Source organism: Drosophila takahashii, chromosome 2L, assembly GCF_030179915.1.
Source record: "Drosophila takahashii strain IR98-3 E-12201 chromosome 2L, DtakHiC1v2, whole genome shotgun sequence".
Taxonomy (NCBI): domain Eukaryota; kingdom Metazoa; phylum Arthropoda; class Insecta; order Diptera; family Drosophilidae; genus Drosophila; species Drosophila takahashii.
Genome location: NC_091678.1, coordinates 15,100,116 through 15,118,943, shown reverse-complemented (window position 1 = coordinate 15,118,943; position 18,828 = coordinate 15,100,116). Strand labels below are relative to the sequence as shown.

The following is an 18,828-nucleotide window of genomic DNA, read 5'->3' as shown; positions in this document are numbered from 1 at the left end:
TTCACCCTATTGTTCTTATGGGAGCTATAGGATATAGACGCCCGATCGGCACGCGCGTTTACCCTAATGAAGGTACGCACAAAAAAATACGATTTGGAAAGTTTCATGGGAATAGCTAATATTTTGCGCGAAATATCCTGAAAAACGTCACATTTTGACCGATTTCACCCTATTGTTCCTATGGGAGCTATAAGATATAGACGTCCGATCGGCACGCGCTTTTACCCTGATCAAGGTACGCACAAAAAAATACGATTTGGAAAGATTCATGCCAATAGCTCTTACACTGAGCGAAATATCTTCATTTTTGTGAAAGCTATATCCGATTGTTCCTATGGGAGCTATAGGATATAGACGTCCGATCGGGTCGGCTTTCAAACTTGATCTGCGTACACATGTTTTAGGACGACTGTGAAAGTTTCAAGGCGCTAGCTTTTAAACTGAGCTCGCAAACGGTATTGAAACAGACGGACAGACGGACAGACGGACATGGCTATATCGACTCCCCTATTGATCCTGATCAAGAATATATATACTTTATGGGGTCGGAAACGTCTCCTTCACTGCGTTACAAACTTCTGACCAAAATTATAATACCCTCTGCAAGGGTATAAAAAAGACAGACCAATTTAAATTTAAAATGTATAAAATTAAATTTATGATCAATTTATATTGCGTTTTTATTTATAAAAAGCTTAAAATTAAATGAATTCGATGGACGCAAATAATTTATTTTACTGGTATTGTAAAGTGGCTTTGCGGTATTCTTAACTGAATCAACCAATGCAAGCCAATTTCTCAGCATTAACCGAATCTTATTGCCAATCATGCCCCAAGGAAAACTTCTTTGTCGAAGAATCTGCTCTCACTTAGCTTTTCCCCTGCTCTTCTTTTCTTGCATTTTCCAATTTTATTGTAGTTCCTTTCGATTACTTTGAGTTATTCCAATTTGATTACAGTGCGGTCACTTTCTGTACTCCTTACTTATTTTTTTTCCACATTTTTAAAAACACGCCATTTATTTATTATGCGTTTCTTTTTACCGACGCTTCGCTTTTTGTATCAAAGTGTTAGTTGTTTTTTTTTTTGGAGCTGCTTGTCTGGCGGCTTTGACACTTTGTTGTGGGCTGTCGTTTTGCATTTTGCCTCTGTCCTTTTCCATTCCCTCTTTTTTTTTGAGTCTACTCCATTAGGGCCTGTTTAGTCTCAGGGGTAGATTATCACCGTCATGGCCAATGAGCCTGCTGCCGTCTGCCTGCCTCTTTGCCTTTTTAACATTTCAATTCCAATTTAAATATTATATTGAGAGAAACGCAAGGCGCCAATATAATGTTCACACATTGTCTTTAACAACTTTTAAAGACTTAAAGTCGCAGAATTTTAGTGACACCCAGTTAATACCCGCTCTTATCTTGCATGTCATAAATATTTTTAACAACTTTAGCATGCTGACATTAGCCAGCTCATTTAGTCACGCCACATTCAGCCAATTAGCTAATTTAACCTTGACTGCGACCAGCCCAGGTACAGTCCCCCATCGCCATGTTAGTTAATTAACATTTCCCATTCTTATTTGCATGCCTGATTGGAATAGTTGGGCGAAACTTTTCGCCAAATTATGATGCTGTCAACTGCTGCTTGCTGGTCTCCGTTGCTTTTGTTTCGATTTCAGTACTTTGGCTTGGGCTTTTGTTTTGTTTACATTTTATTTGTCTGGCTGCCACAGTCGCTGTCACATGTCAAATGTCAAGTTCACTTTTTTGGTCGCAGCTGCTGCTGGCGAACTATTTTGCATTCCGATTACTTTGCACTCTCTGTGAGAATTTCACTGCAGCAGTTGCCAAACACTTGACGTGACTGCTTATGATAATTCAGTTGCCATGTAGACGGTGTCTCTATATATATACACAAGATGGCTTGATTTACAATGGCCAAAAGGGAAATACTGCAAAATTTCTCCATTTTGAGTCTGCTGATTCTGTGTGGAGGCAACTGACCTAAGGTCGTCAACTTGTTTTGTAGATATTGCTTTTTATTTGAGAAGAATATTCTAAATAAATCCACAGAATTTAAGAATTTAGCTGACAATACTATTTAGATAATAAAACCTCTAAATTATTCTGAAAATGAGAATGAATGGGATGAGTCATAATCTACGCTACATCTGCATTAGTTTATACATTCTAAATGACAGTTATTTAACTGCAAATACACTGCAGAAGTACTCATAAACATCTCTCCCATAATTCCCTAAATGAACTATAACTCTAGATTCGCTGATCATAAAAATATCACTCATACGCACCGTGGGCCAAGTAAGGCCTAGACGAGGCGAAAACACTAAACGAGCCTCGCCAAATGGCGCATAAAACGAGAATGAGCTGGGCATAAAAAACGCACAAGAGGAAGTGTCGAGAGAACAATGTAAACAGGTGGAAACAGTCAGGCACCGACCCTCCCCCCCTCTAAACTAAAAAACCAAGAAATGTTGCCATAAAAATGATTTAATATGCTTTTTATATGAGAAAAGTTTTGCAATTTTTGCACATTTAATGTCGGGCACTTACTTGACATTTGACGCTGCAACGGACTTGTTAAAGTTTACGAAAACTTTAAGACTGCGCATTCTTAGTTAATTATGCCCGCCAACCTGAGTGAGTAAAAGTTTTCGCTCTGAAGTTATTCGCCTTTCTTCCCCTTGGCATTATTTTACTCCCATTCGCTTTTGGTTCGCTGCAAAGTTGCGTAAATTAAATCTAATTGAATTTACAACTTCCATTTGAGTTTGCCCAAATGTGATTACAATAAGGGTTCGTTGGGCTATGGATATGTTTGCCCAAGCGACTTGGGAATTATTCATGTCACTTGCTCACTTGACACGCCCCCTTCCTGCGGAGGAGGAGGTGGAGGTGCCTGGAGGATATCCAAGAAGCTACTTGGATAATCAGCGGCTTTGTTGCGACACTGAAAAGTTTCCCTTTGCTTTCCCGGCGTTTTATTGAATTTAGAGAAAAAGTAGGAGGAAAATGTTTCGCTTGTTTATTAGATACTGCCCCTGAAGAATGGGCGGATAATAGGGAGTGCATTGAAATTCCATTGCCAGCGCTGAAATGTCCTTTGTCTAGGCTGGAATGGACTGGATAAGGCAGTAATGTGACATACATAAGCAATGCCAGCGATCCAGCGATAAACCGGAAATAAAGAAAGTTTTTCTGTTGTCAATCGGCAAATAAAATAAAACAAATAAATTGAAAGCAATGAAAAATGGGGGAGACTGTTTTTTTTATTTTATAACAGAATTCAATTCTTTGCTTAAACAGTTTTACTTTTATTAAATTCCTCATAAAAATAAATTATATTTCATAATTTCATAAAAATAAATTATATTTCATAATTGATTTTTCATCTCCTCAATAGAGTTTCACTACTAATTTAATTTGTATTTTCCTGATTAATTACAGTTTCAAACTCATTCCAGCCAATTTTTTCTAGTTTCTGTTTTGGCCATTTCTGGCAAGTTCATTTTCATGCTCATTAAATGCGTCTTCTCTGGCAAACAGAGAAACTCATCAAATAAATCAAATTTTCCTTGTTAACCCTTCATTGAGATTCTTTTCATTTTCTGTTCGCCCAACCAAGGAAAAAACTTTGGTAATACTATACATTAGCGGGCTCACCCCCGAAATTCGCGAAAAAATTATCCTCGATGGACCGCGATTTCTTAAGAATTTACGTGCAAAAAGAATTTGGCGGTCGGCCATGGTTCTCTTGTAATTGAATTTTAAAGTTCCCGGGTTTGCTATAAAAAACAAGTATGCTTTTCTAACGTTTGCTATAAAAATTATATATGTATATATGTACCCTTTTCCTTTTTTGTCAAAATAAGACTAATTTAAAATTCCAAACATCTGAGTAATTGGTATTATAGGGAACTAGTCCTCACAACCGCGTAAAAATGATCCTCGATGGACAGCGAGTTCTTAAGAAATCTCATAACCATGGATGACCACATGTGTATTTTTATTATGATAATCAGAAGAAATCGCGGTCCAAGGAGGATTATATATTTTAACCTTTCTTTTAGTCTTTTCCACCCAAAACTAAACTTAAAGATTGAATTTGTTTTTTCTGAGCGACACACCAACCCTAATTCAGCTGAAACTACTAGCTTAATATTGAACAAAAGAAACTGCGCCGCAGGCAAAAAAAATTTAAGAAAAAATCGCGCGATTTTTTCTTAAATTTTTTTTGATTGCGGCGCAGTTTTTTTTAAATTTCTTTTTTAAACGCACTTCTTTCAAATACTTCCTATTCGGGAATACTTCAGCAGAGAGATATCTAGGCCATAAAAGGTTATTAAAGAAAAAACCTGGAACTTTACCTCAATGGGGGTGCGGAAAAGTGTTCATTAAAACTTTTAATTTAAAAAAATTCTACATTTTTTTATAGGAACTCATTTAAACAATTAAATAGTTTTATAGGAACTCATTTAAACAATTTATTAATTTAATAGGAACTCATTAAAACTTAATTACTTTGATTGAAAATATGAGAAAAGCACCCTTGTTTTTTATAGCAAACCCGGGAACTTTGAAATTTAATTACAAGAGAACCATGGCCGACCGCCAAATTCTTTTTGCACGTAAATTCTTAAGAAATCGCGGTCCATCGAGGATAATTTTTTCGCGAATTTCGGGGGTGAGCCCGCTAATGTATAGTATTACCAAAACTTTTTTTCCTCCCTTTTGTGGCCTAAAGGGTTTAACATCCAAGTCAGAAGGGAAAAAGTTGCGCCAAAAATGGCGTTAAAATGTGTAATCAGAGGAGCGACACGAAAAGGGGATCAGCTTTGGGTCAGAAGTGGATTGGTAGGGGAAAGGCATGTCAGCAACTGTCGATGACGGCGACTGACTGTTAATGAAAATTGTTTTGGCTGCGAGGAAAAAATACGCGAGAATCGTTGGATTTTTCGTGGTGCGGAGGGGGGGAGGGAAAACGGGGTGCTGCTGTTGTAAATGATTGGTGAAAGTCACACGCCCGCAGCCTTGCCAAACTAATTAACGCCAAATGGGGCTGAGGCCTTTGAATGATGGCTCGAGGCTTGCTAACGAAAAGGGGATGAAGGCACAAGAAAAAACGAACTGAAAAGGATTTTCTCAAGATGCCAAGCCTTCTACTTCACTCTTAAAACACTCTAATCAAAGAAACAAATATGCTCTAAATCAAATATAACTGTTTACATTCCAATAAATTTAAGAATAATCTTAACAGTTTCTTACTTTATTTTTCTGTATACTTTTTATTTTTTCTACAAAAAATACAATTAATTATAAAAGGATATATATTGCTTAAAGTTCAATAAACTCGTTTTATTATTAGTTATTTTACATTTATTATTTTTACTAATCAGAAAGTGTATTTAATGTTCAATTACTTATTATTTCAATCCTTCTGTTTACTTCTTTTGATTTGCTTCGTTAAATCCCAATGCAGTCAGGTCTGGAATTTCTCAAAGGCTTCTCTTTTTCGTCCTTAAGGTTTTCCGCTTTTCCCACCAAAAAAAACGACAACAACAAACAACAATGACTGACGTTTAGCAGTGTACCACTCGCTTTTCCTCTGAGCACTCCTGGAAAGCCTTTTCAATTACTCACTAATATTTACCTTGCTCGTTGCGGGGCGAATAGAAATTTATTTCATTTGGCATTTGCTAGTTGAGCAGTCTAGACAAGCGGCACTTAGGCACGCTCCTTATCCCCTGCCACTCCTCCAAAAAGGCGGTGCAACTACTATCACGTTCTAAAGTTTTCATTTTGGCTGATATCTCTCGGTGGAATATTTGTGGGGGACGCCTAAAAGTGCATCTCTGCGACAGTTTGTCATCGAATATTTATGGCCACTTAAAAGTATGCAATGAAAATTTCGGAATTTATAGTTTTTATTTTTCCAAAAGTGGCTTTGAAAACGGGCAATGAAATGCGAATTTGTAGCTTGAGATATAAAATTCTGTGGCTTTTATGCCAGCGATTAATCAGTCGTTTATAAGGCCCCATCAATTTGTCCTGGTCGCTTGTGCCTCATCGAAGATCCGCATCTTCATCGTTGCCTCTTCCACGAAACTCACATCGTGACTCAGCCGCTCCTCACTTCTCCTCCCCAAAAAGTCATTGGCCAGGCGGATTTTTTTTGGTATTTCTTTTGGCGGTTAAATAAGACCCAAATTATTATTGAAAAGATGCGATAGACAGGCGGGCGTCAATATCAGAGGACAAAAGAAATACCGGCGAACATCGAAACCATTTTAATGAAATGAGTTGGTTAGGAGTGGGAAACCTTTTTTTGTTCGAATTCAAACGATTCTGGCACCGCAATCGAATTCTAATAAGATTATGAGCGTTTTCAGTGAGTGGTTTTCGACTACCTGTGAGCCACGGAGGCCAGGTAGTCGGCCAAAGAATGTGAATCGGTATGCGAACTAGCTGACAAGGAAGAGTGGAAAAGGAGTAAGGCAGAAGATAAAGTCAAGGCTGAAACTATCCACACCCAGAAAAATGATGGACAACATTTTAGGTCATGCATAGCCTAAAACATTTTAAATGGACTAAAAGTTCCTTTTTAGGTCATGTACTGCCTAAAAATTTTAATTTTTGGTATATTTGCCCTACTATTTAGGTCCCGTATAGCCTAATATTTTAGGTCATCGTGGGCCTTAAAATTAATGCATTTTACCTAAATAAATTTGCACGGAACTCTGATACCGTTCTAGCGACTCTATAATTCCCAACCAGTTATAGCGCGGCTTGCATGGTAACCCACTTCCATCGTTGAATAAAACAGCGATTTCACTGCTGAACAGTGAAGCCTCTTCGCTCGTTTTTGTGTGTTGGAATAATGACGACTTCTTGAAGACTAAGCCGACATTGACCTCGAGTTAGCTATAAATTTATCTGTATTTACTTTATAATATGAAACATTTTCAGTACAAATTTTTAGGCCAAAGAAAGCCTAAAATTTTGGATAGGGGTTTTCTCATATTTTAAGGCAGCCAATTACCTAAAATCTAGGCCAAAAATTACCCCATTTTAGGCCATTAATGGCCTAACATTTTAGGTCATACAATCCTAAATTTTAGGCCATTCAAGGACTTAGCTCCAGTTTTAGGCCAATTTTACCTAAATTCTAGGCCATTTTTTTGACATTTTAGGTCATTTTTTTTTCTGGGTGCAGTTTATTTTGGTTAAAACTCAGCGAACTATAAAGAAAAATGTTTATTCGTTGATATGGATAAATTACGATTGTAATGGGGTATAAGTCGGCATGATAAATAGGATTAAAAATTGATTGATATTTGTAGCAAACAAAATTAAAATGGCGGAATTTTAAATATATTGTAATACTTTAAGTTGCAAAATATGCGATTATGTGTAGGTAGTTATATTTTTATTCAATTCCAATTATACAGTAAGAATATTTAATTCAAATTATTTATAAACACCAAAAGTAAGATAATTTTGTATTAAAATTAGAGTTGAATGGCCCCGTATAAGATTTCCTATTCCTAAAATGTTCCCCCATCTTAAATGATCCTCTATTAAATCTGTTCTCGTCACAACTCACAATCAAAGTCGAGCCCCCAGTTGATGGCCAATAAAGTTGTCAACGCCGATAAAGTTATTAACATCGCTTAGAGTAATTAATTTAATTTTCGTTGACCAATTTACACAGCTAATTAAAAGTACCCCCGGTTCCCTGATGGGACTGACGGCCTCTTTGAAGTCGCTAGAAGAGAATGCGTGTTTTCGGAATGCCTTTATGGGGGAAGGGGAATGGGAATTGAAATAGGAGGGGCTATTAGTTTCTATTACAAGCGCCACACGTTGACTAATTGCCCATGGTCAGTGCCTGACCACGAACAGTCCGCGGAAACTGATTCAGAGAAAAATGCACAATCAGTCGATGCAACAAAAGGCATATAAATGAATATAAATGGAATAGTACTTTATGCATACTTCGACATTTTATCAGTGATTTATGGACGGCTGTTTTGAAAACAAGCCATCAGCGCAGCAAGATGAAATTTACAATCGGGAAAATACGCAAACTGCTCATAAAAATTAATCAATGCAAGGGAATGAAAGTGAGGAAGAAATACTTGGCAATGATCAAGAAATTTATTTATAGGAGAAAATGGAAATTTATTTATCGTATGAGAGAGTATAAAAAAATTAATTAAAATTAAAAGAATATTATTGGATCTTATTATAATAACATAATAATGGTGCATATTTGATCCACATTAATCATCGAAATTAATGTACTGATAGTTAAGAACAGAGTATTTCTGGTTTCAGCTTTTGCAATCATCAATTGCAGCACATCGACTATCGCCAATCGTCAGTTGGCAATCAGAGCGCAGTTTGCTCTTTTGACTCGGCAGTTCTTTTGCCTTATTATCACTTTGGTAGTGGGGCTTATCGGGATCCAGTCGTCCAGTCAGCCGATTGTCGGAGTATTAAAGACCGACTGACAATCCAAAAGTGGTGAGGAGGGGGCGGGAGACTGGGAGTGGAATCAGCAATCGGCATCCGATAACCAGCATGTTGAGCTCGAGCCCAGCTGCTTTTTCTTCGGCAGCTGATAAGAGTGAAAGGCGAGTTGAGGAAATGTCACTTTTGCATTGTTTTATGCAGCGCATACAAAACATATGACAATTCTTCATCCATACACTCAAACAAATGAATAAAATATGGGGGCAAAAAGGGGAAAAGAGCGCAACACAAAGTCCGAACGCGCCTTTTCCTGCCCTGCCAAAGTTTGCGATAAAAGTGGAAAAAACTTCTCGAATGCGTCGAATGCATACTAAAGATATGGCCAAGTCGATATGCACGGGGAAAGAGGGACGGAAATACCCAGCAAAAGAGAGACAAAGAGAGAGGCAAACAAAGCCAGGGAAGAACAGAAGAAACTTTAGTCTTAAAAGGCGACCAGACGAAACGGCGTCGCCGGCATTTTGATAAACCATTGAAAATGTTAGAACAAAAAAAATCATTTAAACGAAGCTTTTTTCCAATACGGAACGGAAATGCGGCACAGAACCAGAAAAGCAAAAACCCAAGACGAAAGGCCGCCATCTATGGAAGCTATAGAAAGCCATTAAAAACATTTGAATGATTATGAAAAGACACCACAAATGGCACACTTAGGGGTCTATTAAATGTTTATATATATTCCGATTAAGTAAGCATTATATTGCAAACAATTATGCGATATTTCATAGACTTACCGTTTGAGTGAGTTAATAAAGAATTCACGAGATAACAAGTTCGAAATAAAACCTAGTATATAAGCATAAGATATCTATCTCATATGAATATACAGAATTATAAGCTACTAATTGCATGTTTTTTTGAACAACACTCTTGGTGGTATCATTTTATACTCCCCCCAAATTGTCCCCTCCATATACCACGGTTCCTATAATCCTAGAATGATAAGATAGGGGCTGACACAATAGTCCCTCAATCATAATTTTGATATGTTAGCTCCGAATGGATTTCCAACTGTGTGTCTTAGAAGAACTTTTGTCTCCCCTACCACGATCACGTTTCTAAAACCCCCAATCATGATCCGATAATCACAACAAATTACACGACAGGGGGAACATTGAGAACACAGCCAATAAAGTTATCAAACCACTTGTGTCGGTCGCCAGACACAAAATCAAAAAATAAAAATCATTCGAAATGCGGCCGAACACGTCAAATTCTGAGAATACCCAAAAACACCCAACATAAAAACATAAGATCCGATGCGCGAGACACGACAAATATTCATCGCATTTATATCCAAAATTAAAAAAATTATACCTGGCGCCAGACCAAAGAACACATCCCAAAAAAGATTTTGAGATTCATGAATGGCGTGTCAATTTGGTAATTGGAAACTAAAGTCGAGGAGTAGCCAAAAACCTATAGAGGCCCTCATAGATCGTCGGAAACGGCACGTTCCGTCTTGGAGTTTGGCGCAAAATAAAGACAGATAGCGATTTAGCGATTTGCCGGTGATTTGCATAATTGCGTGATTCGCATACCGCAAAATTTACATGTGTGCCAGTATGTGAAATTCACTGTGAATCATCTCAATGAAGCCAAGATGGAATCCCAGACAACTCTTAGACCCGATGAGTCCGCTGCCATTCTCATCTTATGGTAATTTGGACTTCAATGATACAATGAGTCAAGTGCTGTTCGCTTTCCCTTCCATTGTCGAGTGTTCGATTATTTCATTGGGAAAAAAAGAATTAACGCAATTCAAACGATTCTCAAACCGATTTTGGGACATTGAACTGGTCCAGCATGCAACAATTTGTGGTTCGTTTGCCGAGAGACCATAAACCTTTTAAATCCCCAGCACAAAGCGAAGGGAACAACCTGTTTTCCAACCACCAACGCAAGGGAATCTGAAGGGAGGAGAGAAATAAATCTGTCTACTCGCACAAAAAAAACCATTTAAATTTTAAAAAGCAAGACTAAAAATATTTTATAAATAATATTTCTTTGAAGAAGAATAGAAAATGTATATGTAGATACCAAACTGATCATCATACAGTGGCTTAAGCATTTATCTCCCATATTCGCATTCATCACATCAATAATATTTTATTCTTGTTATGTGAAGGAATTTCTCGGCTGCGCGTTCGAGTTCGAGATGCGTGTGGTTGCACGTCAGTTTGTTTTGTGAAATAAAATTTCCCGAAGTACAAATCCCTATGAATCTTTCAAACGGAATCTTTTAAGTGTAAACAATAATATTTAAGTTTTATTTAAAAAACAAAATTTCAAAAATATATTTTAGTAATTTAACTTTAATCGCAAATTATTCATTGCTCATAAAAATTAAATGACGGTCTGAGACGTCTAAAAAAATTTAAAAAAAAAATCAAATATTTTGTTGATTAAAACTCGTTGACCATTTCAGAAAATGTCTCAGTTGTCTACATAGAACAGTTGTATGTATACAAACATTTCAAAGTTATGGACTCTATTTAAAGATATTACGCTTAGAGTTTCCAGGAAATAAAAGATTACTTTTTATTAATTTTGGGTGATGCACTGCTGACTAAACGAACAAATCAAAATACTGGGAAATTTGTATCGCAACTCGAACACGGTACAGTGGGTCAGCTCCGATTCAGAAAAGGGGAAAAATTATGGGGTTAGAAAATGTTTCGACTATATAATAATTATCTTAAAAAACAAATTTAAAATAAAATGTTGTGTTGTAGCTTGGGTTGTTGACACAAAAGTTGTCAGATGCTATAGTTCGATATGCAATAAACATAAGAAGTCACGTTTTATCGACCTCATATTTAAAAGTAGATTTAACACCTAGAAACGTATATGGTGCGCATTGAGGTATTTAATGTATACCCAAAGACAATCTTTGAAAAAATCGCGTTTTAGGGTCTGCGAATTGGCTTAAAAGTTTATCACCCATGCGCACTGTTGCCCTCGATCGAAAAGTTTTTAATCTAATTCTTATTTCCTCATTTGACAAGACTAGAAATGGGAGATAGATTTTTTCAACCAAATTCGAACTGTTATACGTGTAATTTTTAAGAAAACTTTCAGGACGTGAAGCAAGTTATATTTCCCAACAAAATTGTTTTTTGTTTTCACATACATTTTTTGCACTCATTAGTCTACCATGTGAAGGGATGAGAATGGGATCCCCAATTAAATTGAGTTTAAGCCCAACTTTATTGGAAAAACTTCTGCAGACAATAAATTAAGTGTATGAATAAATATTTTTAGGTATATATTTATTTATTTAAATATTTTAAATATATATATATTACGATATATTTTTACATTAAAATCAGGTTTATTTTAATTCCAACGTAGTTCATATCAGAGCTGTGACTAGTTAAGCACATTTGTGATGCAATAGTTATTTTATTAGAAATAAAAAAGTTATGCGAATTGTTTTTTTACTTTTTCAATAGTAATGTTTTCAGTATCATTAGTTTTTACGGCAAGTGCCAAATATCTCTTAAAAGATTATCAGTATTTTCGGGCTCTGGTCTACCCACTGTGCGGACCACTGTGCGCCTCTCGAACATGTTTGAAGCGACACCCGCATGCCGATGCAGGGTACTCGATGGCAAACCAGTTTTCGTTGAGCGAGTCTTCAACGGGCAGCTCGCGTGGACAGTTCGCCTCGCATCGGTCGCTCGTTTGCTTTGCGCGACCAACTCAATTTGAAAATAAAATTTTGGCCAATAACAAAATTGGTTTTTTCAATTTGCCAAACCACAAACACACCGAGAAACCGCAAAGAAATGCGACGCGACGCGCTGCCAACTAATTCAATTTTAAGCTAAAGAAGTATGTGCAACAAACCAACAAACCAGCAAACCAATTACCAACGAAACCAAATTCAAGAATTAATATGTCAGCGGAAATATCAAAACAAACGTGTTTGGCATCCCATATGCGAAAGCAACGCGCCAAGAAAATATAAATAATATGCCCAACCGACGTCAGCAAACAAACTGATCCGATCGGGCCAATAAACAGCTTGAAAAGTGCCCAAGAATCGTTGCGAATGCCAAAAGATACATTTGTATCTGCACTTTGCAGTTTGCCCCCTCCCAATTCCCTACCCTCCCCACCACCCAAAACAAAAAAAGATACGCAGTGTTTATTGTGCGAAAGTAAAAACTACCTGCAGCAGACTTTAGAGACCTGCCCAGACCGAAAAACCCGAAAAAGAAAAACCAGTTTTGTGAAAATTATTGACTGCGCTCTTGTGTTGGTTTTAGTTTAGTTTTTATATCTCGTTATGCTTCTTTTTTTTGCTATTTCTTGGTTGCACTCCTTTGTGGATTGCTGAAAGGAAAATGGTAATAATAACAAGCCGAAATTGGCGGCTGCCAGCAGACAGCTAGAGGAGTCATAAATTAAGTGAGCGGAATGGATAGCAGTGATAAGAAATGCAATTGAGGGAGACATAAATTACCCAAGGTGTCAAGGGTTTCTAGACTAAAAACTGAGGTGTAAACAGAGTTTTGTTGGATTGATAGGTTTATGAACTGAAATGATAGCTTCCAAATATTACAGACGTTCGGATTTTGATTTAAAAATGAATTGTCAATTAAAATGATCCTCTGTAAAGTATATATATATGATAAGTATAAAGTATAAAGTATATAGTCAGACACGCTTTCTTAATTCATTATATTTAATAAAAGGGAGATTAGCCAGGCATTAAACTTAATTAATCATTGTAAAATAGTTTAAAAACTTAAAACAAATAAATAAATCAGAGAAACTTGCAAACTAAAGCCAACACAATAAAATATAAAATCTGATTTAATTTTAAACATACAAAGGACCTTTAGGAAAAATCATTAAACCTTTTATTTACTTATTAAAAGTACCCTGTTGTCAGACAAAGCTTAATGGAAACCTCCCTTCGATTCTCCACCCACAGTCACCTCGAAAAGTGCAACATTTACCCCATAAATAATAAGTTGCAGTCAAGTTACCGCTAAATTCAACAATCCAACTATCAAAAAAACAAACAAGAAAAAACCTTCAACTAAGAAACAGAAACAGAACGGAAAATGCTCATGCACACCACATCCATTTCCACAACGTCGACGGCCACCATGACCAACTCATCGTCCTCGGCCACGCCCACTCCCGGGTCGACCTCCTCCAACAACAGTGCCACGCTCGAGACGCTCCACCAGCAACAGCAACAGCAGCAGCAGCAGCTGCAACAGCAACTGCAGCAGTTGCACACGAATGCGGCCAACAATTCGCGTCCCCCCTCGCGGGCGCCCTCCATTCTGGACAGTCCGACCCTGGCGCGCGTGGAGCGGGCTCGTCTGCGGCTGGAGCAGCAGGAGCGGGAGCGGGAACGGGAGCGTAGCAGCCAGCGGGAGGGGGGCGGCAGCATGGGCGGTGGCTGTGGCGGGGGCGGCGGCGGTGGGGGTGGCAGCAGCACTGGCACCGGCAGCACCGCAACAACCATGAATCGTGAGGATAGCCTGGAGCGCAGCATTTTGGATCCCAAGGTGAGCTTACAGCAACAACTCTGCACAGAGAAAAAAATCTATATCTTTAACTATCTTTAAATCAGGAAATCAAGACAAAAGAAAGTCTTGACTTGAATCTAATTAATTAGTTTTAAATTAAGATTTTAAATTTCTTTCAGTTTTAATAAAAAAACAAATCATTACAAAATAAATTATTTTAATAGTTAGGTTATAAATTATAACTCCAGAAAGCAGATTACCATTCTTCAGATGGTCTGACCAATTTAGATATACTTTTTCTTTTAGTGTGCTATTTCACATACTCGTAGGATATAAATTACAATTAAATGGGAGGATCGAGCAAAGCCTACGTGATAATGAAGGCCCAAGTATTATCGCTGCGTCTCATCTGAAAGCATCTCGGCAATCTGGTCAAAGCATATATTTTTATCTTTTAATTTATTGAAATTTTTCGTCAAATAATTCTCAGATACCTTGAGATCGTGATAAATGGATGGGGAGGGTCTTCATTCGGGCCAGCGAAATTTTTCAAATGTTCTGAGAGTCACCTATTTAGAGCTTACATCATACAACATTTAAATCTTTAAAATGGTTGTGGAAAGTCTTTAGCTGGAGCTACAGAAATTTTTTAAATGCCTCATTTCTAAGGCTTACATCATCCAGAATAAAATCTCCAAAATGTGATCTTTGAGATGTTTTAGACCCCAACAACATACATTGGATAAACTAAATATTTCGGATTTTTCTGTTAATAATTTGTTGCCACATAGAAGTACGTAAACTCAAATATATTTTATAAATAAACTCACTTTAAAACTTATTTAAGTTTCTTTGGCTGCTTAGCTAACTTAGCCAAGTCCCTGTTAAAAGTATCCAAATACTCCCCTTAATGTTCCATTAGGTTTCCGATCTCTTCCATCCTCATAAAGCTCTTATTAGATTTGGTCCATAAGCAAAACAAATGCCTTCATGATGCTGCAAATTAGTGGCTAGGCTACCTTCTACTAAAACCGAATGAAGCACGTTGAAAGAGGAAAAGGCGAATAGAACAAACGTTGGGAGGATGGAGTGAAAGAAGGCCTAAACCGAATAAGCCATACACACATTTTTTTGCTGGCCAGGCCGCAGTTCTTGACAGGGCCATTTCACTAATGGCCCAAGTCCTCCTCCTCCCCCCACCCTCCTTATATAGGTGACTGACTTACCATCCCGAGGAAATAGCTACTTCTCGGTGTCCGAACACGACCTTCTGGCTATATGTAAATGCTTTTTATTTTGTTATTATTTTGTTAACGCTCTTATCGCCGTGCGGTTTTTTATCTTGACTGGTCTGGGGTCTCATCATCTGGCAAAAGCCTCTTTATTTCTTTAAAGCTTACTGAGGACCCGAATCGAGTTCCCTGGTGCCTTTGCATACATGAAAATGGCTGGGTTGCCCTGGTCTGGTCAGGTAGCTTAGAACCCAGTTCTCAGGTAGCTGGCCTCAGCCCATGGTTGAAAACATAAACTGAGATAATGAATTGCGAAATGTGTATATCTATTAGGCGGACAATAACAATGTTACGCTCGGAGATAGCAAAGAGCTAACATGAAATGTAGATAGGATTTGGTGAACTCTTATCTGCGATGTGTAGGGGAAGTCTTTACTTTAAGAATGAATGGAAATGATTGAAAAGATAATATCTTTTTTTTACCACATTTAATGCTTTGATTATCTTGAGTAACTTCCTCTAAGAGCAGGCAAAGTTCAGCTCTCAGTTCTGATGTCACATCATCAATTCTGTTTGGCCCTTAGCCAGCAGCCCTCAAAAGCCAAGTCAAGACTGATTACCTGATACAGCAGGAGAAGCGAGCTTTTTGCCTTTCCCCCTAGTCAACTCGTAACAAATTGTACGTAAGAGTTTTCGGGCCAAATTGCCTGCATAATTTGAGCAGTGCCTCCCTTTTCCTACTCTTGGGAAACTGCAGCCAAAATATTCGCCCAGCTTACTTGGGTGAACTATTCCTCTGTCAATAGCTGGCGCCCCTTTGGTCGCCTAAATCTTGCAGGATTTCTTGCCTCACGAAATCGATACAAATTGCGCAAGAGGCCTGAAAAACGATTTTGGGTCAGCCCATTTTGCAGCAGACCTCTGGAGTCCCAAGTTCCAGGTCCCAGATCGTTGAACTCGCGGCTGGAAAATAACACCTCAACCGAGTCATAATTAGTCACACTTAAAAAGGCATTGGCCCAAAGACAACGCGGAGGCCCGTTAGTTGGCCATGCGAAATATGAGCAAAAGTGAGGCAGACACCGCAGTGCGAAGACAAAACCAAAAACCCCCCTGGTAACTGGAGACCGAAAAGCCAGGGAGTTGCGAGTGAAAAGCCAGAAAATGACGAGCTTTGCTACGTGCCGGACTTAGATATATATGTTTGACCCACAGTCGTGGAGAAGACCATGTCCATCTTGCAGCGGCTCGTTGCACTCGGCTGCAGTTGCAGAAGGGCCCAGTTGAGGGCGCATCTGGAGCAGAAAGGTGGTTCCAGTGAAGAGACCTCGAGAGGAGAAACCTCCCGGAGAAATCTCTTTCTCTTTCATTTTTTTCTATCGCAAAATGTAGGTACTTTTATTTCATAACGACACTCGACAATGTTTCGGACCCAGTGCCACGTAAACAATTTCAATAAATTTTACATTCAATGTGTAGACAGCCGATTTGTGTGCTTCTTGTTTGATGGTCGCAGCAAAAGTGATCTTTATTAAGCAGAACTCTGCACGCTTAGCCTATTTCACAAGGGTTGGGTACATCGTGTGTGTGAGTGAGACAAGTATAGTGTTACTTGGAGTAACAGGGATGTATATATGTACAAATAGTGTGACCTAACTTAAAGTAAGTGTATGTATGTATAAACAGCTGCTTAGGAATATATATGTATGTATATGTATGTGTGTGTAACTTATTGCTACAAATGTCAATTTATTTTCTGCTCTTTTGGCGCGCATTTCAATTTAACGGCACACATTCCCGCCACGAATATGTGAAAATGTTCTGTGCTCTCGGGCACAGTGTGTTTTTCGCAAACGAATTACACAAAAAAAATCTAGCAAAAAAAATAGAATGATAAATGAAAAATACATGTTTTTGTATTTTACATGCCTGAATGCGCAGAGAGGCCTTAGAAATGGTCAGTAAATGCGAGTGTTGAATAGACGTGTGTGTTGGGTACTTTGGGCCTTGGGCGATGGATGAGTCAGTTTTTGGGGGCATTCGGCATAAATGGAGAGGGAAAGAGCCAGATCAGTGGGTAATATTTTTATAGGATTGGTCAAATGGTGAATTCCCTCATTCTGAAAAGAAAAATATGATTCACTATATTGCATTTAAACCCGAAAAGATATAATTCCCATTTCTATGTGATCATTGATCAGTGATCACAATTCTTTAGATAAAATATCGCCAAACCGGCGTAATTCCTTTCACATAACTAGATCCAAACCCTTTCCTCCAATTAGCCAGCCATAAATTTGTCCAAAAATAGAAAGAGCCCACAAGCTCTTTTCGAGAAAGGGGAGACTGTTGGTGAAGAACAACAAAAGCAGTAGACCTAGTAACCGCCGAAAGGTAAATAAATAGAATACAGTATTTCCGTGGGGTTAAGCCAAACTGCAGCCGAGCCGGGGTAATTTGAGTCGTTTGGCCATTTGCTTGTTGGAATTGCCTTCACACACGCAAGGCCCCGAAAATCGTTGAATAAATCGAGAGACAAGTGAGCGACGCACACATATATATATTTCTCTTATCGGCGAAGAAAATGGAGCAAACCCCTCCGAAAGAAAACCCCTCGGATAAACTAAAAGTAAACTAAACAACACAATTTTTTTTTGGGGGAGAGACCAAAAGGCAGAGAAAAGAGCTGAAAGAAAGACAAAAGCGTTGCAAAGACGACACGCAAGAAATGCGTAAAAATAAAAATGAGACAACAAAAACAAAATAATACAGAGAAAATCATTTCCCCCAAAAACGCCCATCCCACCGACAACCCCTCGATGTTTTCATTCATAAAGGCGAAAAAGAGAGGAAAACTTTAGCGGAAAATATGCTCCACAATAAAATATACAAATAAATGGCCGGGCTTAATGCAAATAAAAGGGGGATGGGCTGGCTGGGAGGCTGTATAGCTTTGATAGGCTCTTCAGAGTGGGTGAAAGGGGGCGGTATGGGTTGGTATGGGAGGGGTAGGGGGTGGTGGGGCAGCTGCTGTCAGCTACGCGAGGGAATTTTCCAGTCAAGGCAGAAAAACCAAATGGCACACAGAAGTGCAATTTTCGTCGGCGAATTGGGGTAAAAGGGGAGCAAATCACAAATGCAAAAAGGAAATGCCAATGGAAAAATGTTTTCCTTCTCCGGATTGGCGGAGTGGGAGGAATGGGCCTTTCCTGCCTTAAAGCTAATTTTCTGGGTTACATTTTTCGGTCTGAACAATTGCATTTAATATTTTGTGGCTTCTGGTTTTATTGGGTCTGTCGGAACGTTTTGAAGTTCCGTTCTTGTTTTTTGTTTTACATATCTCAATTCGGTTTCCCTCGCCGGGCGTGTAAAGTGATATATCACAATTAAGCTGCTCCACAGTGACCCACTAAATTCAACAGCAACATCAAAAAGATGCACTGAAAAAAAAGGAAAATCATTTGTTGTTACACATAAAAATTATTCACGAAATGATTAATGAATTTATACTTTCTTCCAATTATGAAATGTTCTTTATAAAAATAAATATTT

General features: G+C 38.2%; 1 protein-coding gene across 7 annotated transcripts in view; it reads left to right on the top strand.

Moving 5' to 3' along the window:
- The first annotated feature begins 12,193 nt into the window (after window positions 1-12,193).
- The window catches only part of LOC108063648 (uncharacterized), a 46,419-nt gene continuing 39,784 nt past the window's right edge, over window positions 12,194-18,828 (top strand). For all 7 annotated transcript variants that reach the window (XM_044395198.1, XM_070214206.1, XM_044395196.1 and 4 more), the window contains exons 1-2: window positions 12,194-12,386; window positions 13,495-14,083. In XM_044395198.1, the coding sequence (XP_044251133.1) occupies window positions 13,628-14,083 (456 nt within the window). In that variant the 5' untranslated portion in view covers window positions 12,194-12,386; window positions 13,495-13,627. The remainder of the gene's footprint in view (window positions 12,387-13,494; window positions 14,084-18,828) is intronic.